This window comes from Mycteria americana, chromosome 20 (genome assembly GCF_035582795.1).
Source record: "Mycteria americana isolate JAX WOST 10 ecotype Jacksonville Zoo and Gardens chromosome 20, USCA_MyAme_1.0, whole genome shotgun sequence".
Classification (NCBI taxonomy): Eukaryota; Metazoa; Chordata; class Aves; order Ciconiiformes; family Ciconiidae; genus Mycteria; species Mycteria americana.
Window position 1 is genome coordinate 5,294,785 of NC_134384.1, and position 20,176 is coordinate 5,314,960.

Sequence of the window (20,176 nt, forward strand, 5' to 3'; positions counted from 1 at the left end):
GAAGAAAATGTGAGGAGTACCTCACCACATTTCACTCCAGCACTATTTTGAGCGCATTAGCATTTATGCAGGGTGTGCTATACAAGACTGACTGCCCTACCACTTTTATCAGTGCCAGATTAGCTGTGTTAAAAGCAGGTGCCAGCATGCATGTATCCTCCCTCCATTTTTCTTATACAAACGACTGCCTTCCTGATCATCTGCGAGTTTACAACTTATGACTATCTTCACAATTCACAGTTGGCTTTTCAGAGGTTACTTGCCCTATTGTTCCACTGTACTCAGTTAGGAAGTTTTCCCTTGTGAGACTAGTGATGATTTGGGGGCATGTGGGGGAAATAGCACCAATTTTCAGGAAAAAAGCACCTGCAGAGCCAGATGGTGGGGGAGCCCCAGATCTCTGCCACTCTGTTGCTTCTGCAGCCAGCCTGCGGATATACTGGTCGTTAACGCACAGAAGAATGTTCTCAGGTTTAATATCTGTATGAATGATTCGACATTTTGTGTGCAAGTAATCCAGACCCTGAAGAACCTGCAGACAGGAGAGAAGGAAATAGACCATTAGAAAAAGCAAAGAATGAGCGAATTGAGAGTGAAGTGAAAATGCAAAACTGCCCAGAATGACCAATGACACTGAAGGACCTCTGTGTTTGAGAATACTCCAGATTAGAGCTAATGCGATCAGTGGTTACTACTTAGTTCCAGAAAAATATAGATTTGCACACAGATTTTAGCTATGAATTTAAAATACTCTTTACTCTCATAACTTACCACAGTTGAAAATCTAATCTTAACACCCCATAACAAAATCATGCTTTCCCTCCTCCCCTCCACCTCACATGTAGAAAGATGTTTCTTCTTAGGCAACCATCCAGTAGGAAGAACAGGTTTCTCTTGCTCTTCCCATCGTTAAACACTGTACTCACTGTGACAGAGTTTTAAAAAAAAGAAATACTTGCACTTACGAGGAATAACCAGGGTAAGAAAAGGTTAAAAGCAAAGCTGGCCTCCCATCGTGGTTTAAAGCATCAGAAAATAGCTGTAGCAGAAGGCTTTTGCAGTAGAGAAAGGAAATATTAACCCAAGGACGATTTTGTTGCATGAGAGATACACCACTGATTTTTAACTTTTTGTTTTCTTGGATCTGAGAAAGATTAGTGAAAAAAGAGTTCTCACTGGGTCGAGGGGAACAGTGCAGTCAGAACTGGAACTTACCTGTTTGATGATCTTTTTGACGCACGGGAGCGGAAGCCCCTGATAATTTGACTTGATGATCCACTTAAGGAGATGATGCCCTAGAACTTCAAACACCATACAGATATCTGGAACTCAGTCAAGGAGAAAAGATAGACATCCTGACCCAAGGAGCCCTGAATACCCAGGACAGGATCAAAAGAAATCCATACCAGTTAAGTGTTTTATATTAAAGAACCCTCATCCTTCTGACACAGCTTAGAGAAGTTGCCTTCCTTAACAGCACCATCCTATCCACACATCAGTGTTGTCATCTAAAACCTAAAATACAAAGGGATGGAGTTGGTTAGGACAATGGTCTTAATGCAGCTGTAGCAATCTACTGCTTTGGGTGGAAGCCAGTTACTCAAGTAAGTGTGTATTAGCATTTCCTGCTAGTAGTGAGACAGCTTCAAGCCAACAATGTACATTTTGGAACAGGCAAAAACTTGCTCCCGGCAAAACTCGATGCCAGATCTCTCTGTACCAGTATTACCTGAAAAGAGAATAAAATTTCCATTTCCTAAGTCATCTTCAGAACAATTAAGTTACTTTCTCTGCCCTCTCTTGCCTCTTTACAAGCAAAACAAACTTTTGACAAGCCTGGACTTCAACAATATTTACATTATCTGCTTTTTGTCTCTAAGATCTCAACAGCTACAGTCACTCTAGTGACATATTCAGTATTGTGCCTTTGCTTTAGAAGCCAAACTTCTAGGATTTTATTAGGCTGCTTTTTTTCTACACTGGCAAAAAGCACGCATGTGTTTCACATGAGTGAAAGAAAGAAAAGATCAAGTCAACATTTACTCAGTGCTAGGTACCAGAAAAAAAGTTAATAGAGGAGATACATTACAGGGCTACTGTTTTCTAAAAGTGTTAGAACGTTTATAACCTATAGCCTGATTCTCTCAAGCAGCCCAGTAATTCTCACCGAAATAAAATCCAAGGTACTGCAAAGCAGAAACATGCACAAAAGTCCAACTTTCAACTCTTAAGGGTGCATTATTAGGACTTGCCAGAAATCACTGCCTATTAGAAGGCTGTTCACAGAACTACAGGGGATTTTCAAAGCAATACACTTTCAACATCCTAACAATGTTGATCGAGTCCAAGGTAAGATACCTCCGTAACTAGAAAACCACCTTATTATCAAGTTATAGACTGCATGTGTTTGCTATTTTAATTACTGATCTTAACATTTTGTACTGCTTTACTTAATGACCAGGCTGCTTGCAAAATTGAGGGGTTGAGATAGACGGGCTCTCTTACCGCAGAGGTACCTCGGACACTAAGCCATTCAGTCCTGATTCACAAATCAGATGCAGCCACCTCATCTCTCATGTTAAAAGCATGACTAAGCAGTGCTGTCTCCATGACTTAACGCATCTTATGTCAGGCTGAATGATCATTCTGGATCTGAGCTTAGCAGGCCGTTTTGAGGCAGATGATTCTACAGCAGGTTCCCTTGGGCAGTGAAAGGAATGCCTAGGCATCGCTCACCAGCCCTGACATGACAGCTACCCAGCAAACTCCCATCTTTATGCAATTCTTTGCCTTTATTCCACAAAAGGATATGAGAACCATTAACTCCTGAAATCTTGAAGTCATCTAATAACTGAACAACTCTCTCTTTACTTGGGTCATTTGGATCACTGTTGCGGACCTGCAGAGAAAAAGAGGATTAATTTTGTGTTCCTTGAGATAATTACTAGACAAGAATATATTTTGAAGTCATATCTACTGTACTACTGTCAGGTTCCTATCCAAATTCTTTGCAGCTAGATGATCCAGAAATATCAAGCGCGTGACTACTGTGAACTCCCTAAAATGAATTAAAAAAAAAAAAAAAACAACAAAAAAACCCTAAAAAAAATTGAATCCCACTCTCAGGCACTCACCGATTTCAGCAATTTGATTTCATCCAGTGCTGTTTCTGTGTAGTGCTCTGCACTCTTCACCACCTTCATTGCCACAAATCTCCTCCCTCTACACACAGGGTAAGTAAATTGGACACTGTTAATGCTCATACAAAGAACTTATTCTTCAGGATTATCCTAATTCTTTTGCATATGAGAGTGCTACTTATTTAAGGAGTCATGGAAAAATAAGGTTTAAGCACTCATGAAGATTGTCTTTGGGTCTCTTTTTATAAAACATCCATGTTAGTCATTTCTCATAAAATGAAATAATAGGTCAGAGACTGCTGAACACGAGCGCTCTTTCCACATACATGGTTTGTCCTGTTAACTCCCTCCCACACACTTGCATGCACAATATCAAAAGAAACTTCTGTGTCAGGATGTGGACAGCTATGTTTTGTGTTTTTACCTAAAAGTAAAAAGATGCTTTCTGATCATGTTTGTGCAATGCTGTACATTCCCACCAGAAACACTAGCTAGAACAGAAGGACTTACTGGATATCCCAAGCTAGCCACACAGTGGAGAAGTGGCCCCATCCAAGCTTCCGAATCACATGGTATCGTCCATTAAAGAGATCTCCTATTTTCACAAGGTGATAACCACCTAGAAAAACAGTGGAAAGTTGATATATCAAGAGATCACAGAAGTGCTGAAGGGCAGGTATGTGGAACAAGCATCACAACTTGAGGCAAACTTATTTGATGTGTTTAAATTTTTAGTCATATAAACAAATGCAAATATTTCTCTAATTGGATCTTGCTAGAACAAATATACACTATGTTAGAGGAAGAGCTATGAACAGCCCTCTAGTCAATTGAAAAGTAGCTTTTTAATATAATTGAACTAGAATGACTGACTTTTCCTCCTTTTTAATGTAGGTCATCACTGCAGCATCACAAAAGATTATTTTGTCAGTGAAAGTATCTGAAGTCTGCTAGGCTGACCACCTTTGGAAAATACAGCTTATGATGTTCAGTAACAGAATCTTACAGTTAAATATCAGCATTGCTTTTGCATGCTCTATCCCCGTAACGTGAATGAGTACTGCACCCAAGATCCCAACACCACCCTTGCAACTGCTTTCCTGACTGAAAGGCACTTTGCCATTTAACATCACCACTGAAAATAGGAAAGTCTCCTCCCCGTGCCCCTAGTATCTCTCAGCTGCTGACTATGCAGGAAGACTCCATGATGGAAACACAAAGACATGAAAGGCCAGAGAAAGACACAAGGGAAGCAAGAGAACTGAATGAAGCGAAAAATCTGTAATTGTCAAGGCATAAATCTTTGCCAGAACCTGGAATTACACCCTAGATTCCAGGTGCTTACTATTCAATTGTGGTCAGCAAATACCACTCATGAAATGCATGCTTTGCCAGGAAGATTCACGTCTCTCGATTGACTGGTTCACAAACCAGACATAGAATGGCTATCCATTACTTCATTAGCTCAAGCAGAAGTCCCTTCTCTTCACTTAAAGATTTCAGTTACAACAGCAACAGCTGCACCGATCGCTAATTCACACAATGACTTTCTTCTTCCCACTTGCTTTACAACAAAATCCCACAAATAGTTGGGTACCATGCTAAAAGTAATGTAAATGCTTTGAAGTAAAGCACTGAAGTTTAAGAAACATTGCAATTCAAGTTCCCTGTGCTATTTCTACTTTGCATTTTTTATACACATATATGGCATTTGTTACATGCTTCTCCCTCTGCCTTATTCAATATATACAATAAATAGTATCACAGTAGTAGTCTTACAAAGCGCTTGGAGCGGGGGGCACACACTCAAGCTCCAACTAATTGATCAATTGAATTTGTATCATCAGCATTCTGTCTTTAAGGCATTTCCTATGTTAAAAAAAGCCCGACCCTTTTGAAACTGAATTATGTACCATGATATTTCCATTTGCTCTGTACTTAGTTTTTACTCAGAGAAACAGTGGAAGACTGTATTTGCAGACAAAGGTATCTGAAGCAGGGATACTAAGATGATCTTCACAAGAAAACAGTGAAGAATTTGAAACTGATTTGAAGGAAAGTGTCCTTTTTCTGAAGAAAATAAAAAAGGAACTGAATGCCTACTTGCTTTCCCCAATTTTGAAAGCCCTCTGGCATAGAGGAAAAGCTAACAGCTTTAAACACATGCATTAAAAACAGCTCTCCAACTCAAATCTTGACTGGTAACAAAGGGAATCTCAGAAAACAGTTTCTCCATTTCAGGTTAGCTTGAAAAATGTCATCATGCAGTTTCAAAAAAACACTTAAAATAAGAGTGAGTCTATTTTCATCCTCTATAGTAGATAGGAAATTGAAGGAAATTTCTTGATTACATTGAAAATCCTGCACCTTAAACTGGCAAGTTCTCACCTTTACAGTAATCATTTGGATCCTCTTGTTCATCGTCATCTGATCCCAGGATTTCTTCCTCTTGCTCTGGAAGATCATTCTCCGAATGAGCAGCAGGGCCCCGATGCTGAGTGTCGGGTCTGAAAGAGAACACACTGCATGTCTCACACTCGTTACTCTTCAGTTCAGTAGCTTTCATTTCACATGAGGGATTGCTGATAACGGAGGAGATGCGATATTCAGCCTTCAGAAAAACTATTTTCACATTTAAATGCTTTTACTCCTAAGCTAGTATCAAGGTAGATAGAGACAATTTTTCATATACTAGTGAGAAATACAACTTAATGCCCTAGATTCCCTTTTATAGTGGAACAAAGAAAAGGCCAGACAAGACAGCGAGTTAAAAGCTTAGTGATCCCACCAAAATGTTAGTCTCTTTGAACCCCTTCTCAGCCTTTCAGTCAGGACTTTTCTAAAGCAAATTTAGATATTAAGATGTTACCTCATACAAAACCTGAAGATTTAAATGTTGATGAATGTTATTTTACAGATTAACATAAATTAATTCTTACTCCTTTGGAAAAAAATTAAACCAGTATTTTAGAACTTGTGCCCTTTCTCCCTTTCACCTTCGAGATCAAATGAACACTTAACAACCCTTCTGCTTCTAACACTTTAGAACTCTAAAATTCCTAATATTGCCCTTGATTGCTCCTGTTCTCATGTGGTAGGCTGTGTTTCTAGTTTGTCTCTTCACTGAAGGTCTAAAGTTTGTTACAGTTGTCTGAACTACAGGGAGTGGGAGTACATGGAGCAGATGTTCTGTAAAACCCTTCTGAGAGCTTGTGATTGCAGAGGGATTGAAATTGGGCACCAAGGTGGTATTTTTTTTTTCACTCCCACATTCATAAATTAAAAAAAAATTAATTTTGTGTGTTTAACTTTTCACCAAACATGCTACTCTAAGTCCCCGCTTGTGAAGATCATGTTGGCAAAGGCCACCTCATTGTTCTCGCGCATTTAAGCTGCGTTCGAGTTCCCCGAGCTAAAACATATTGCTATCTCCCCTGTGCCCCAACTCCTCCTTCATGGCAGCACACTGCTTACAGCCAAACAGCTCATGAAATGATCATACTAAACCAGGTAAGTTATTTACTTTACCAAGCATTACAGGGAAAGCTTAAATGTCTACAAAGTTTAATCTTCAATATCCTTTTGTACAAAGCAAAGATTTATAATGAAAACAATGCCTATAGCCTATTTGCACTGATTTAATGGCAAAGTACTGCAGGATATCAACAGTAAGCTTTCTTTTCTTAGAAGTATGAGGTATTTAAAAAAGCTGGAGTTGTCCAAAGAGGTGTGCAACAAATTTCTTTACAGCAATGACGTACAACCATGAGATAACATTCTTTACAATGAGCTTCCCTGTCAGCGTGACTTAGCGGAAGTTTCTTGTATTGAAACTATTGTTCCAGTGAAGCAGGAGATATAACTGATGCCTTCCACCACCCTATTTCAAATTCAACTCATTCTGCTCAAAGGAGTAACTGCTGAGACAGCCACTGGATATGCTAATGCATGTGGGCTTTCGGATGCAGTTTTTATAGCTTATAATGAGTTGGAATCCTGTGCATCATATCATGGCTGTACTAACTAATCTTAATCCACGGGACAAATTTAATATTTCAATTTTGAGTAGTTACACAGCAGAATGAACGTTCAGCATTTACCTACTACACACGCACTCTGCTGAGACTTCATACATTAAATACATTACTATACATTAAAACTACAGCCATCTTAAATACGTATGGAGCATAAACAGGAAGAAATCGTGCGCTACAAACTGATCATGACCAAACTTGTAGCCATTTACAATCAGCAACTGAAGTTCATTAAAGCAAAGAGGAGCTACAAAGGCCATCCCAGGCTCAACCAAACCACCCGACATTTACTTTCAGTCTGTTGTCAGAGCTAGTAAGTCCTGCTGATTTTTTGATTCAGGAACAGATAAGCAACACAAATTAGCGGTCCCGAACCATAAAACAAGACTGCCAGACAGTCCATTCCACCGCTGCCAGACTAATGAGACATTTATTAACAACCCCGTAGCTTGATCCAGCCCTGAGATATTTAGTATTTAGATTTTCCCCCATGAGCCACACAATTACAAGTCAGGGATAGGAAGAAGGAAAGGGGGGGGGGGGGGAGGGGGGAGGGGGAAGTCTTGGAGGTCAAAAAGCTACTTTAAAACTGCTGCATTCCTTTGAGGACAACTGAGCTAAAAATAAAGTCATAGACTATCCCCAAATTAAGAGCAGGTAGCAAAGGCAAGAAAGGGCCATGGACAGAATGGCTGAAGAGGAGACTGGATGCTCATATATAACAAATCCTATAGACAGGGTAAAGAGAACCAGAACACAGAACTGGATAGAAAGGAGAATTTAAGCCCAGTAGCCACACCCATAGCGTGAGTAGTAGAGTCATTCTCCCCAATGCTGTTTCAAGATTTTCACTTTTGTAACTGCGCAAGATGTAGGGGATTAGAACAGATTCAAAAGAAAATTCATCTCAAGAACCACTGATGCAGACAGAAACATCATGCCATTCTGCAGTCCCAATGCTTTTCAATAATACTCATTTCACGCATCAAGGAAGAAGTTACTGGAAGCACTAAACCCCATTCTCTTGGAAGCTTTCTGCACCCCTCCTAAGAAGGGGCTGACGAATCACGCTGCTGACAACCTCGTACACGACACACCCTGTAGTCTGCATCTGAGTCTGTCCTGGGGAACCAAAAGCATTTCACTTCTATATTATAATCTATTATACCAACTAATGTGGTAGCAAGCCGTATTCAGGTCACATACATTTCTACAGTGCTATTTCCTTTATGAAATCACCTCCAAAACACATCTCATTCCTTTGCCTTCCTGCAAGAATTCATTAGATGTTATTACACCCCACCACCTTCTTTCCCCAAAGTGACCATGTCAACTGCAGATACACATTAAGAGACTTAATCAGTGCAGAATATGTATTAATACCGAAAGAAAAACTGATGCACAAAACCACAACCCTCATCTGTCTGCTTTGCTCACGCAGACAGTGCTCTAAAAGGCACAAAAGGCTGCTAAAGACAGCAAAAAAATCCATACTCGGTATTTAAAGATGACAGCTGAAACAGCTGTCAGCAACATTGCAAAATGCAGAAAAAAAATATAAAGAACCTATTGAAATGGTTAATGGTTGACACATTAAAAAAACCAAGCGTTCTAGGGTACTTTTTTTTAATACCCACCTCTGTTCTACTTAAGAACACCCTGATCACCTTTTACTTTTGCTCCGTCAATGTGCTAATTAATCATCAGAATTAACTGGATTTGCAGGGTCTCTATACAACTACACAGCAATATTTTACTTAAGGAAAACAATGTGGAACAGCAGTGCTAAGGCTAAATGCTAGATCTTTTACGGAATTCATGTGAATCCGCATCTAGAGACCCTCCCAAAAGTCCTTATCCTCTCAGGAATGCCTGAAGAACTGCAAATTCATGAGACAAAAAAAAAAAAAATAAATTAAAGAAGGTAACCTACCTGCATGAAGCACGGCCTCCCATTGATAAAGATATTCCCGAAGACAGCCCAATAGTTTTCGAAAGAGCCATTAAAAATCAGATGGCACACTGTTCAGGAAGCAGGGGGACATCAACGGCAGACAGAGGGGCTGGTTCTCCTCGAACGCAGCAAAGCTTTGTGCAAGAGTGAGGGAGAAGAGGGATTTGCCTCCACCACCTAGCTGCAGATGCACAGCACTGCATTGCAGGTAAAGGGCCTTGCAGCAAGGCTGGGGGTTGCTCTCAGATGATCTTCCTGCAAATTTAGTCATGTTAGGGGTTGAGCATAAATAGATTCATCTCCTTCTCTTGATGTTTACCTGTCTCAATCTTGCCTCTAATGAAATTAGAAGTTTAGTCAGATACTTTGTTTCATCTTCCTGAACAAGCTGGTTTTATTTGCCTATTCAATAGTCCACTGGGTTCAAAGCTCGGATGAAGACTGGGATCATGGTAATTGCCGACAGTCCAACCCTTTTGATACAGAAGTGCCAGCACAATCACACAGGAAAGAAAGAGCGTTCAAAGTAAAAATGAATTTTCTGATGTAATTCCAAACCTCCCCATCCAGAGTTACAAGAAAAACTTATCCTTTATGCTTAAAAGTAACAAAAAAAGCAGGGGAAGGAGTAAAATCTTCTTTAAAAAGGTGAACTGAGTATTTTTCACAGCAGTGGGCACTTAACATTGTCCTCCAGCAATGTAGAAGAATTACCAGCCATTTCCCATGCCTGTTTACCCGGCTGGTTTATGTAAGCAATAGAGGAAACAAGTCAGCAACAATGTGACATACTAAGTAATAATTTAGAGATTTTTCTCTGCTAGGGAGGACTGTTTATTAGCAAAGACACTCTGAAGCTGGCTCTGCAGTTTTAAACCAAAAGGTTTAAAGAAGAATTGGATTCGTCCGATTGTATATCTAAAATATTTTCACCTTAAAAGCTCAGTGAAGTTTGAACATTCTTTTAACAGTTTAGCATTGCCAAACCTCTTCATATTAGAAGAGGCACTAACAACATGCAAAATGTTCCACTGTAGACAAGATTTTGCTCCACATTCATTGAATATACCACCCAATAACTCTGCTCACCTCTGCAATGCATAGCAGGGACAGTAACAGTTATTTGCAGGAACTAAGATTTCAGTCACTCTCTTGTTCCTTACAAAAGGTGTTCAAAGAGTTTGGAAAAAACACTTTTGTATTCTCTTGCCAGTTTCCCACAGAATCACTTATCTGGTCCACGCACTATAAATAAGGCAAAAAAGGATTAAGAAGCTTCGAGCGCACAATGTGTGCTCTTACAGATTTGCACTGAGGTAGGTCCAACAGCATCAGGAGGACGAGAAGATGGGAGGCCACAGTCATGCCCATTAGTACAGAGAGTGCAATGAAAAAGCAGTGTTCTTCGTGCTGTGGAGTGGCACCAGCACAGGCTCCTTCGCTGTTCTCTATAAATTATTATTTAAGACATCACAAGAGCCAAATCGCTGCATGCGACTTCACCGTCAAAACTCAGAACTCGTTTTCTCCACCCCAACAACCTACATAACAAAACACTTGAAGAGGTGTTTGGTTCTCCTATTTAAGAGCATTAAGAGCAACTTCTTCAAAACTGTATTTTGTACAGGAAATAAGTATTTTTCCTTGTCCACAAAACAGCAGAAATACTGTCCATGCTACCTATCTACCTGCTTTGAACAGATACAAAAGACCACCCCTTCCACCTTCAAGCAAGGAAGGCAGTGTACGTTTAATCCAAATCACTTGTCACACCTATCATCCCTATATATGTGCTAACAAAAAAGATACTCTCCTTACTCCTCTTCACCTCAGTTTGCCATTCCCTTGATATTTGCAGAGATGACGCCCGTCTGCAGGAAACCAAAGACAATTGCTTTCCTAAATGATTTTTAAGCCGCCTGCAGCACAATCTTTGTAAACACTTTGTAAACCTTATTTGTGAGCTCAAATTACACGCATGAAACATCCCCAAACAGAATTCAATTCACTGAACTTAACACTAATGACGAATCCAGCTCGTACCGTAGGAGACGCAGATAAGAGCACTGTAACACGCCCCAGGACTCTTGCCGAAGGAAGCGTTGCTTTCCACCTTAACCATCCAGCCAACGATTTCCAGGGCTGTACACCCACTGCAGCGAGATCTCGCTTCAAGTGCTGTTAAGGATTCCTTGTTTTCATTTGGGGAAGAGGAAAAAGCTCCATATGGCATGGTGAAAAGCCAGGATTTAAAATCTCTCTCCTGTTTTAACATCCGTGCATCAAGACAATGTCTCTTTAAGGGAAGTATGCTTGCCAGACTGCATCTCATTACTATTCCTTAGTGTGCCTGTAATTTCAAGATCACGTTAAGGCACAATCTAGTCGGAGTGACTGCTTCTGGTGCCAGCCTCCAACATGCTTACATGCAGATCTGCTGGCAAACCTAGTGTTGCCATAAATATTGTAACTGTTTAGATTCAAACTTTCAGTATGAATTCAGGTCTGAAATGATAAAAGTATTTTCCCGCTCGTATGCACTTTACCTTTCTGCTCAAGAAATTTTTAAGTATTTGAGGGGATTTGGGGGAATTATAAATCACAGACTGTGGGGGACTTACAAGTCTATAATCCACTTTATTTTGTGATTATTGCAATTCATTCACCCTTCCATCACTATTTTTCTGAATAAAGAACTGGTATTTTCTGCCAGCATGGCAGATCCACAATACTTGCTGCTGAAGGGCAGCCATCGCAGAGCTACCAGAATACCGTTGTCGAGAACTTAAGAGGACTGGAGATGGTCTAACATTTAGTTTCAAAGAACGGCGCTCAGAGGCACCAAGACATACTTTTGTTTAGTGGATCTGTGGGAGTTCCATTTGAAGGTAAGTAATAATGAATTTCACATGAGAACAGTACTAATGCACAAATAACAGAGGCAATCAAGTTTCTTGCTCCCCATACCCACTCACCCACACAAGCACTTAACAAGCTGTTTGTAGAACCGTCTGCTATTCCAGCTATTACAAACCAAGGGACTTCCATGGAAACCAGTAGATCTTCAGTTGTGTCTCGTCATAGTCAATCACTTCTGTATTTGAATGAAAAATCCTGTGGGCGATACATTCCGACTCTGCCTTAAACGTATGTTCAAAATAGTCACAAAAGACGTAGCCCTGGTATTAATTATGAAAGACAAGGGAGGAAAACATAATCCAAGATCCTGATCCCAGGCAAAGAAGTTTTGAATATGGAAGTTGAGGAAGAACCTGCGAGAGCTGTCAGAACTCCAGGGTTCCTCAAAGACAGCAGGAAAGTGATACAAGCAAGACATGCAATAACAAACTAGAAAGTATCAGACTCTACTAGGAGTCTTCTGCTCCCCGGAGTGCATAGATGGAAAAATTGCCAGCTTCCTCATGTCTCTTCATAGCAATTCTATTGTTCTTCAGTTGGGGAGGAGGAAGAAAGAAGTGAGGCTTCAATGCACGTCAAGAGTCTGGCTAGAGAATTACAGATAACTGTAAAACAGCTTCTTAAAAATACTGAATACTGCATGCATGTGGGAAGAGGGAGAGGAAGCAAGACAGCGGTACTGTACCAACTCAGCTCTGCCACTGCCCTCACTCCAGGAGTAGAGAGAGCCGGAGGAACTATTGAAAGTCCTGTGAAAAAATATCTCCCACTCAGTAGAGCCTGTAAAAAAAGATTAAATAAATTCACCGGTGCACGCAGAATTAGAAGAAAGTACTTCTGATCACGTACATTTTTCAGAACAAGCCACATACTGTAACTGTATGGCTGCCACTACCTTGTAGTTATTCATGCCTACAGTAATCAAGTGTTCTGCTTTGAGGCACAATCAGTTCAACACCCCTGTGCACAAAACAGATGGTTTTGTGCACGAGTAGGCCAACTTTTCCTGAAACATAAAAGACACTGCTGAAGCAAGACACCAGATTTGGTGAAGCAGTGTTATCATCTGGGCCTGCCAATGAAATACCCATCATCTACACATCGTACAGACCTGTAGCCCAGTTCTAGTAATATGCTTATTTTCTTCATTTCAGAGAAAATGAGCTGTAATAGAGAACTATTTGTTCAGTTTCTTGTCTGTTTCTCCAAATGCTTTGAATCTGGATGGGGTTTTTTTGCCTAGTTTTTAAACTCTGGGTCTTAATCTCAGTAGTAACCTAGAGTCATTTTTTCCTAGGACAAAGAGAACAGTTTGAACTTCTAAGGGTTTGCAACATACAACGTAGACAGAAAAAAAGCCACAGTATTTTACTGGCAATTATGGTCTAACAGTCACAAGTGCCTGATTCCATTACAAATTACCAGAGCCATTGGTAAAGTACATCTATATTTGTATTTCAGTTCAAAGAGAAGCTTGTATTTTCAAATAGAAGCATGGTTTTGAAGTAAATACCAGATCTTCCTCACATACCGGGCTTTCATTCACATAGCGCAACAGTCTCACAGCACAGGAAATTAATCTCTTTCAAATGAAACCATGCAGATGGCATGCTCCAGCATCACTTCAGCCAGGAATGGATGTTCTGTCCACCCTAGAGCTAACTCAAAGCAACATTCCCCTCCAAACAGCATGTGGAGCCTTCAAAAAAGTCAAGCTTGTAATCTCCCGTTAGCCTGCACTGCTTCCTAAACAGACACTATCTTACTGCACCAAGGCGTTGCAAGTACACACGTGGCCTGGTCTGTGCTACGGGACCTGCAGAGCAAGAAGCAGCCACCTCGTGGCCGATGAAAGGCTGAACTGTTGGGACACCCATTGCTCCTTCCTCCTGCTGAGTTCATGGACATCCTCATCCAACACAGCTCATGAAACACCAGGACACAGGAGTTCTATTTGCAGTTCCCTAGAAGTCATATGAGGAAAACTAGCACAAGAACTGTTCCCAGGAAAGCACTGTGCAGCTCCCCCACCTGCCTAAGGACCAGTGCAAATATTACACCTAACACATTTGTCTACCAGTGCTGAGCTCCAAAGATATTAGTAACTGCTTCAAACAAAGAACTGCAAAAATCTTTTGCATTTTTGACAATTGGGCAAAAATACCTACCTGAATGCACCTCACCAGATACAGCTGTCTGAAGAGTTTACAGTCTAAGTTATTAAAGTTTAGCAAGAAAAAACCTTGTAAGCTTACAAAGCCTCCTTTTTTAAAGAGAGGCTTTTTTGAGTGCCTTTGGGAATCAACCAACTGTTAGTGCCCAAGATGTTCACACCTCATGAAATGATAAAATTAATACATCACGTACTTCCCAGATAGCTTTCAGCAAAGCTATCTTTTGGCAGCAAAACACATTGCAGTAGCCTACGTACCCAACTCCCTATGTTTTATTAGCAACTAAAGCTTTGACATGCGTATTTCCTGACATATTAAGGAAAAGGCCAAGTAGAAGCTTGCCTCTCATTTTCTAAAAATAATTTAGATTAAAGCAATTTTAATTCTAATTCCTTGCCTTTTTGATGGAAGAGACTGAGATAAGAAACTGAAATCAATGCTTCACTCAAGGCCACAAAGCAACCCAGTGATAGTCAACATTACAACTCAGGATCTCCCAGTATCTAGGCTTGGTTTTTGTCTCCCCAAGGCATTCAGCTGCCACTCTCCCTGTCCTTCCTCCTCCTCAATTCTCACAGAAATGGGAGCTGGGCAAAGGTACACAGCCATGATATTCCTCCAACTCCACAATGGCAGGCACGGGACCAACGAGGAGGCTAGGCAAGTATAAGCTTCCTAAGCAAAGATTTGAGACAGCTAGTTTAATGATTCTTCCAGATTACCCAAAGATTTGGGGTAGTTTTACTGGAGTGGGAAGACATAGGTACCTCACCTTCGTATTACCAAGACGCTTCGCCTGCTCTCTTTCTGCAGAAGAGTAGGTTAGGATAAATGCACTCACTCCTTCACTGACATCAAATAAAACTTTTAAGAGAGGAAGGATGGGAAGAAATAGAAACAACCTGAATTTGTGGAAAATGAAGAACTTGGTTAACCTTCCCATTAAAAAAAAAAAAATCTTACACATTGAACCATAATTAGTATTTACAAGGGTTTTCTGTAAATAACCAGTTTAGGCTGGTCTTGTCTGAACTTACACAGAAGCAATTTTAACTACTAAATGATGAAAAAAAGCAGTATCTTTCCAGTTTTGTACCATACGCAGTCCATTTTGATTATTTTAACCCTTCCAAGTGGGTTTTTTTTCCTGTTTTTAACCGGATTGGGTTGACAGGGAAACTTAAAGCACTTCGTTCCTGAAGTGAAAGATATTTTCAATTGCTTTAAATCCCTTCAGAACATTCTCTGCATTTTTATACTTACCCATAATAAGATAATTCCTAATACTTACCAACCTTAACCTTTTAAAACCAGTTGTTTCATGCTTTTTACTGCCCTTCATATAGAAAAAATTACATGTGTGTGATCTAACCAACTACCATGGAACATGAGATGCTAAAAGGATATTCCATGTGGTTTCAAGTTTAGATTTTATGGAAAAAGTCTTGCAACAACCCAGTTAAGCTTATTTTAGAAGATTTAACTAGAGCAGCTTTGTATTTAAATAGCATAAATGTCATGGAACTGCACCTAAAGTTAGAGGCTGACACTGGGTTCTTTTTGTTGTAAAACGTAAAGCATAAAGTACATGCAAGTTTCTTTAATTTCTGAGGCAGGATCTAATCAACCTATGGTACCAGAAAACAGAGTTGAAGCATGTAGTTTAAGAGGATAAACACAGCATTTTACAAACAGCATGGTTCTCCACTCAAATCAAGGTTAGTGGCAAAATCAATAGCTAACCAGCAGTGCAGTTAACCTGTTCTGGCTACATGGTTAAAAAGGTTTTTGGTTTTGTTTTTTTTTTTTTTAAAAAAAAAAGCCAGCACTGAAAGTTACCATGCAGCAACCTCAGAATTTACACAGAAATCAGTCTTTCCAACTGCAACTGTGGACTCTGTTGGCAGAGTCAGTATTGTTTGTCTGCAGCTGTACAAAAAAAAAAAAGTAACAGGTATAGAATTAAACAATGGATTATTGATTCAGAAATTAGGATGCAGATAATACTATAGAAAGAAGAGAGCTCTTCAAAAATTGTCCTAATGCTGTCTTCAAGAAACACCAGGAACATGTACAAAATAGTGCAAAAACATAATGCACATCTATCTCCCAAAGAGTTTAGTTGATGCTCTTCACCCCTCAGAAGCCCCATCTCAAAACAACTGAATCTTTGCTGGAGATAACCAGAAATTTTTTAAAAATCCCTGTGATTTGTCTGAGGAAGTGACTAAGTGACATAACTCTAGGCGTAAAGAAAAACCCCTCCAGCTCCCACCCTCAAAGCCTTACTTACTAAATACCTTTGGTTCCTAGGCACCAGCAAGTATAAAACCTCCTGAAGCACCTGAGATTTTACACAAATAAGCAGCATTTTACTGAGCACACAGAACCAGCTCTAGGATTTATATCACCTTTCACTAGAAAGGAATCCACGAGCAGCACTGAATGCAGTACTTAATGCAGTCTGGTGGGAGCCATTGTTTAATATTTACTAGAGATCTTTTAATTTTTATATCTGCATCCAAAAGTTCACCACATATAAAGACTTGTGAAATTCCTGTGGTAGGAAAGAAGCCACACAAGAGCATCAAAGTCAGAGAAAGATGTAAACAACACATCACAGCACTCTTATGGCAAGATTAAAAAAACAAGCAGGGGGGGAAGAGAGTCAAGAGAAGCTGGTTGCTAAAGCCAGCAGTTACTGAACCGCTCCGGGGGCCCCAGCGAGGAGAGGGGACGCCAGCAACCCCCACCGGGTACAGCCTGGGGCCGGGGGAAGGAGCCTGCAAGGACAGAGCACGACACGAGCGGGTAAGCACGACTGCAGCTCCCTCACCGACTTTCGGGGCAGACGCGTGGAACGGAGAGCCTCCCCGCACGCCAAGGCAGCTCCGCTCCCCCATCCACAGCCCGCCAAAGGAACCACGACAGGGAACGGCGAGGAACCGTGAAGTCCTGGGGAAAACCAGCCCCGGCGGAGAGGAGGGCGGCAAAACCCGCCGCCCCGGGCCACCAGCCGCGCCGGCTCCCTGCCTATGCCGCGAAACGTGCCTTCAATTAAACTCGCGTTAAAAACCCGTCTAGCCTGAGGGGTTTGCACGCTCCTCCGCCCCGGCAGCGCCGCAGGGCCCGGCAGCCCCTTCCCCGCGGGGAGGGCCGAGGGTAACAAAGAGGCGGCGGTGCCGGCGGGAGGCAGCGCCGGGGCCCGGCGGCGGGAGCCGCCGCCTGAGGGGAGCCGGGGGCCGCACTTACTTCCTCTGGGCCTTGTCCTTCTTGGCTTTGGTCCGCTTCTTTCGGGCCTGCAGCGCCAGCACTGAGGGAGAGAGGGGGAGAGAGGCGTGAGGGGCGGCGGGCCCGGGGGGGAGGGGGAGGGGGGGCGCCCTGGGGGGGCCGCGCGGCGCTCACCTTTCCGCTCCATGGCCGCCAGAGCCGGTAGCCCCGGGTGCCCCACGCGCCTGCGCGCTGCGCCCTCCCCCTGCGCCACGCCGGGCCGCGCCGGCCGGAGCATGCGCAGCTTGGGCACCTTCGCGCGCCACCGCGCGGTCTCGGTCTCACCCCCGCTAGGGGTGCCGCTCGAGCTCGAGCTCGAGCTGTGGGGGGAAACCACGCCTCCCCGCTGCCGGCCACGCCCCCGCCCGCCCTCCGCGGGGCGGTGCTCCCCGGGCGCCGGCACCGCCTCCGGCAGCGGCATGGCGTGCGGCGCGCAGGCGCGGGGCGGCCCCGGCGTCTGAAGGCGAGCGCCGGGCGTGTGATGAAAAGCCCGCGGCTGTGACGTCGGCGCCGCGCGTGTGACGGCCGTTCGGGAATCCACTCCGCCCCGGGTGTCCCTCAGCCCTGTCAGGGAGAATAACAGCGGTGAGCCCGAACCGCAGTCACCCGCCGTGGCGGACCGACGCTGCCGGGGGATTTCAGGCTACGAAGAGCGGCCGGCCGCCCACCCTCGGGGGAACGCTCGGGCGAGGGTGCGGCTGCGGGCCGGAACGCACCGGCCTTCCACAGACCTCACCCGCCATGCGTACAGCTTTGCATTGGAAAGATTTGTAAATCGCCTGCCTTTAGCGGAGGGAAACGCCCGTTACAGAGATTCTTAGTATTACATTATTTAATAATTACCATGGAAAAAAAAGAAACTTTTCAGCTATTGGGCCATTCAGGCATTTCACTGTAAGCACTGAACAAATATATGTGTTTTAAGGTAGTTCTATATTCACCTTAGAACTTTTGCAAGTTCTATTCCTACCTGCAGTTTTGCTTAACGCTATTTTACTCCTAAAAACTTCTCACAGCTCTGCTACAAGCAAATTAGATATTCTATCAGGTTTCTATCAGGGATTCTCACCCCGTGCAGCTGCAGCTCCTGCTGCCCCATTCTGGGCGGGAAGATGGCAGAAGGAGTCATGGCCATCAGGTGCGACCGGGGCATGAGCCGTGTCTGCTCTGCTTTTGATTTCTAGGACACGACACTTTAAAGCGTGCCTGAGAGCAGGGCCCTTTGGCATCAGATTAGAAATACTTTCATGGAAAGGCAGGTACGTGTCTGCGCAATTTTGGAAGACAGAAAAATCCTTTTCATGGTTTGTGGTTGTTGCTCCATTACTTGCTACAGACGTGAGATGTTTCTAGTACATCTGTCTGTTCTCCTGCAAAGAGCTTTAAGTGAGAAACTGCAGCACAAGGTTTCGTGGTGATAATGCAACGGAGAGAGGCAAATTTCAGCCTTTGCACACCTACTGCATTCGAGGTAACGTTGAGCTGAAAGACCTCAAGCGTGATGGCATCCCCCCTGCTTCTATCGCACCGCAACTTCCTACCTCAAAGAAGTCACAATATAAGCAGACCACAAAAGCTATTATAATCTCAATTTACAGGTAGCGTATCGGCCGTCCCAGATTTGTAACAAATGACTCGTGCGGTTGGCTCTAGCAAGGTGTGTGCTCACACCTGCCGTGACTACCCCTCTGTTTCATACTTCCGCTGGCCTAGGCTGGGTTTCTTCACGTGAGGACATCAAAGACGGCACGCAGCCAGATTTGGAAAGCCACGCAGCGAAGCAAGCATGCAGATGGGTATCATAGTCCCTCGAACAGTAGCTGCCACCACAGTCTGAACGAGGAGCCTCATGCAGAGGTCTCCTACAGAAGCAAGATATTACTGAGCACCTTCACTCCTGCCAAGTTTCTTCCACGACTCTTCTAATTTGGGATAGAAAAACATAGGCTGGGGTAGCACCCTCAAAGGGTTGCTGAGCCAGGCCTAAGCCAAGATACACTCATCTTTCCACAACCAGCCTGGCACTAATTTTTAAAGTAGAATAAATGCCCCCAAACTATGCTCATACGTAACTGGTTTATCTGGTCCTTCCTCATAGCTTCCTGTGCAGTGTGACACACCGCAGCGCATTGCCCCAAGAACTGCTTCTGCCACGCTCTGCGTGACTCCCGAGGTTCCTCAGCTGCTTTATGTCTTCTGCAGCCATTTATGCACCGGAGTAATATGTTAATAAAACGACAACAGCGTCGGGGATGGTTATATACACCTTGCACCATCTGCAATGATAATGTGTGTGTTTGGGGAATCTGTATTCTCTTAATTCAATGCAGTGGGAGAGCTGCCTGGGTTTCTGCAGCATGCCCTGCTAGGAAAACATCATGGCATCACACTAGCTGGGAAGGACGTTAAAAAGTTGCTGTGTGCACAAAACAACTGTAGGTGTTGCAACTAGGTCAGGTGAGAACGTCAAGCTGCCTACAAACACATGATTACAGACAGGCCTTTGAACTCTGACTGCTGTGGCTTTTTAGAAGTATAGGTGGAGTCCTTGGCCACAAAGTACGTGCTTTGTCACTTTGCAGCCCGTGTCCCGGGATTTGTGCTTGGCTAAACACAGAAGCCTTGTATACATACGCGGGAGCAGAGTTATGGCACCGCACAGCTATGAGGGAAAAAGATCGGGAT

General features: G+C 42.9%; 1 protein-coding gene across 5 annotated transcripts in view; it reads right to left on the reverse strand.

Moving 5' to 3' along the window:
• Positions 1 to 17,912, reverse strand: part of SRPK1 (SRSF protein kinase 1) — a 28,028-nt gene extending 10,116 nt beyond the window's left edge. Inside the window, exons 1-10 of one of the 5 annotated variants that reach the window (XM_075521881.1) lie at positions 12,104 to 12,219; positions 11,172 to 11,478; positions 10,218 to 10,373; positions 9,108 to 9,383; positions 5,529 to 5,647; positions 3,651 to 3,759; positions 3,135 to 3,222; positions 2,818 to 2,899; positions 1,216 to 1,328; positions 367 to 532 (exon numbers count right to left, since the gene is read on the reverse strand). In XM_075521881.1, coding sequence (XP_075377996.1) covers positions 367 to 532; positions 1,216 to 1,328; positions 2,818 to 2,899; positions 3,135 to 3,222; positions 3,651 to 3,759; positions 5,529 to 5,647; positions 9,108 to 9,178 — 748 coding nt within the window. In that variant the 5' untranslated portion in view covers positions 9,179 to 9,383; positions 10,218 to 10,373; positions 11,172 to 11,478; positions 12,104 to 12,219. Of the gene's footprint in view, positions 1 to 366; positions 533 to 1,215; positions 1,329 to 2,817; positions 2,900 to 3,134; positions 3,223 to 3,650; positions 3,760 to 5,528; positions 5,663 to 9,107; positions 9,392 to 10,217; positions 10,374 to 11,171; positions 11,479 to 12,103; positions 12,220 to 17,473; positions 17,535 to 17,626 lie in introns of those variants that run through there. The other 4 variants (XM_075521882.1, XM_075521878.1, XM_075521879.1 and 1 more) reach the window with 4 other exon arrangements.
• Between the last annotated feature and the right edge of the window lie 2,264 nt (positions 17,913 to 20,176).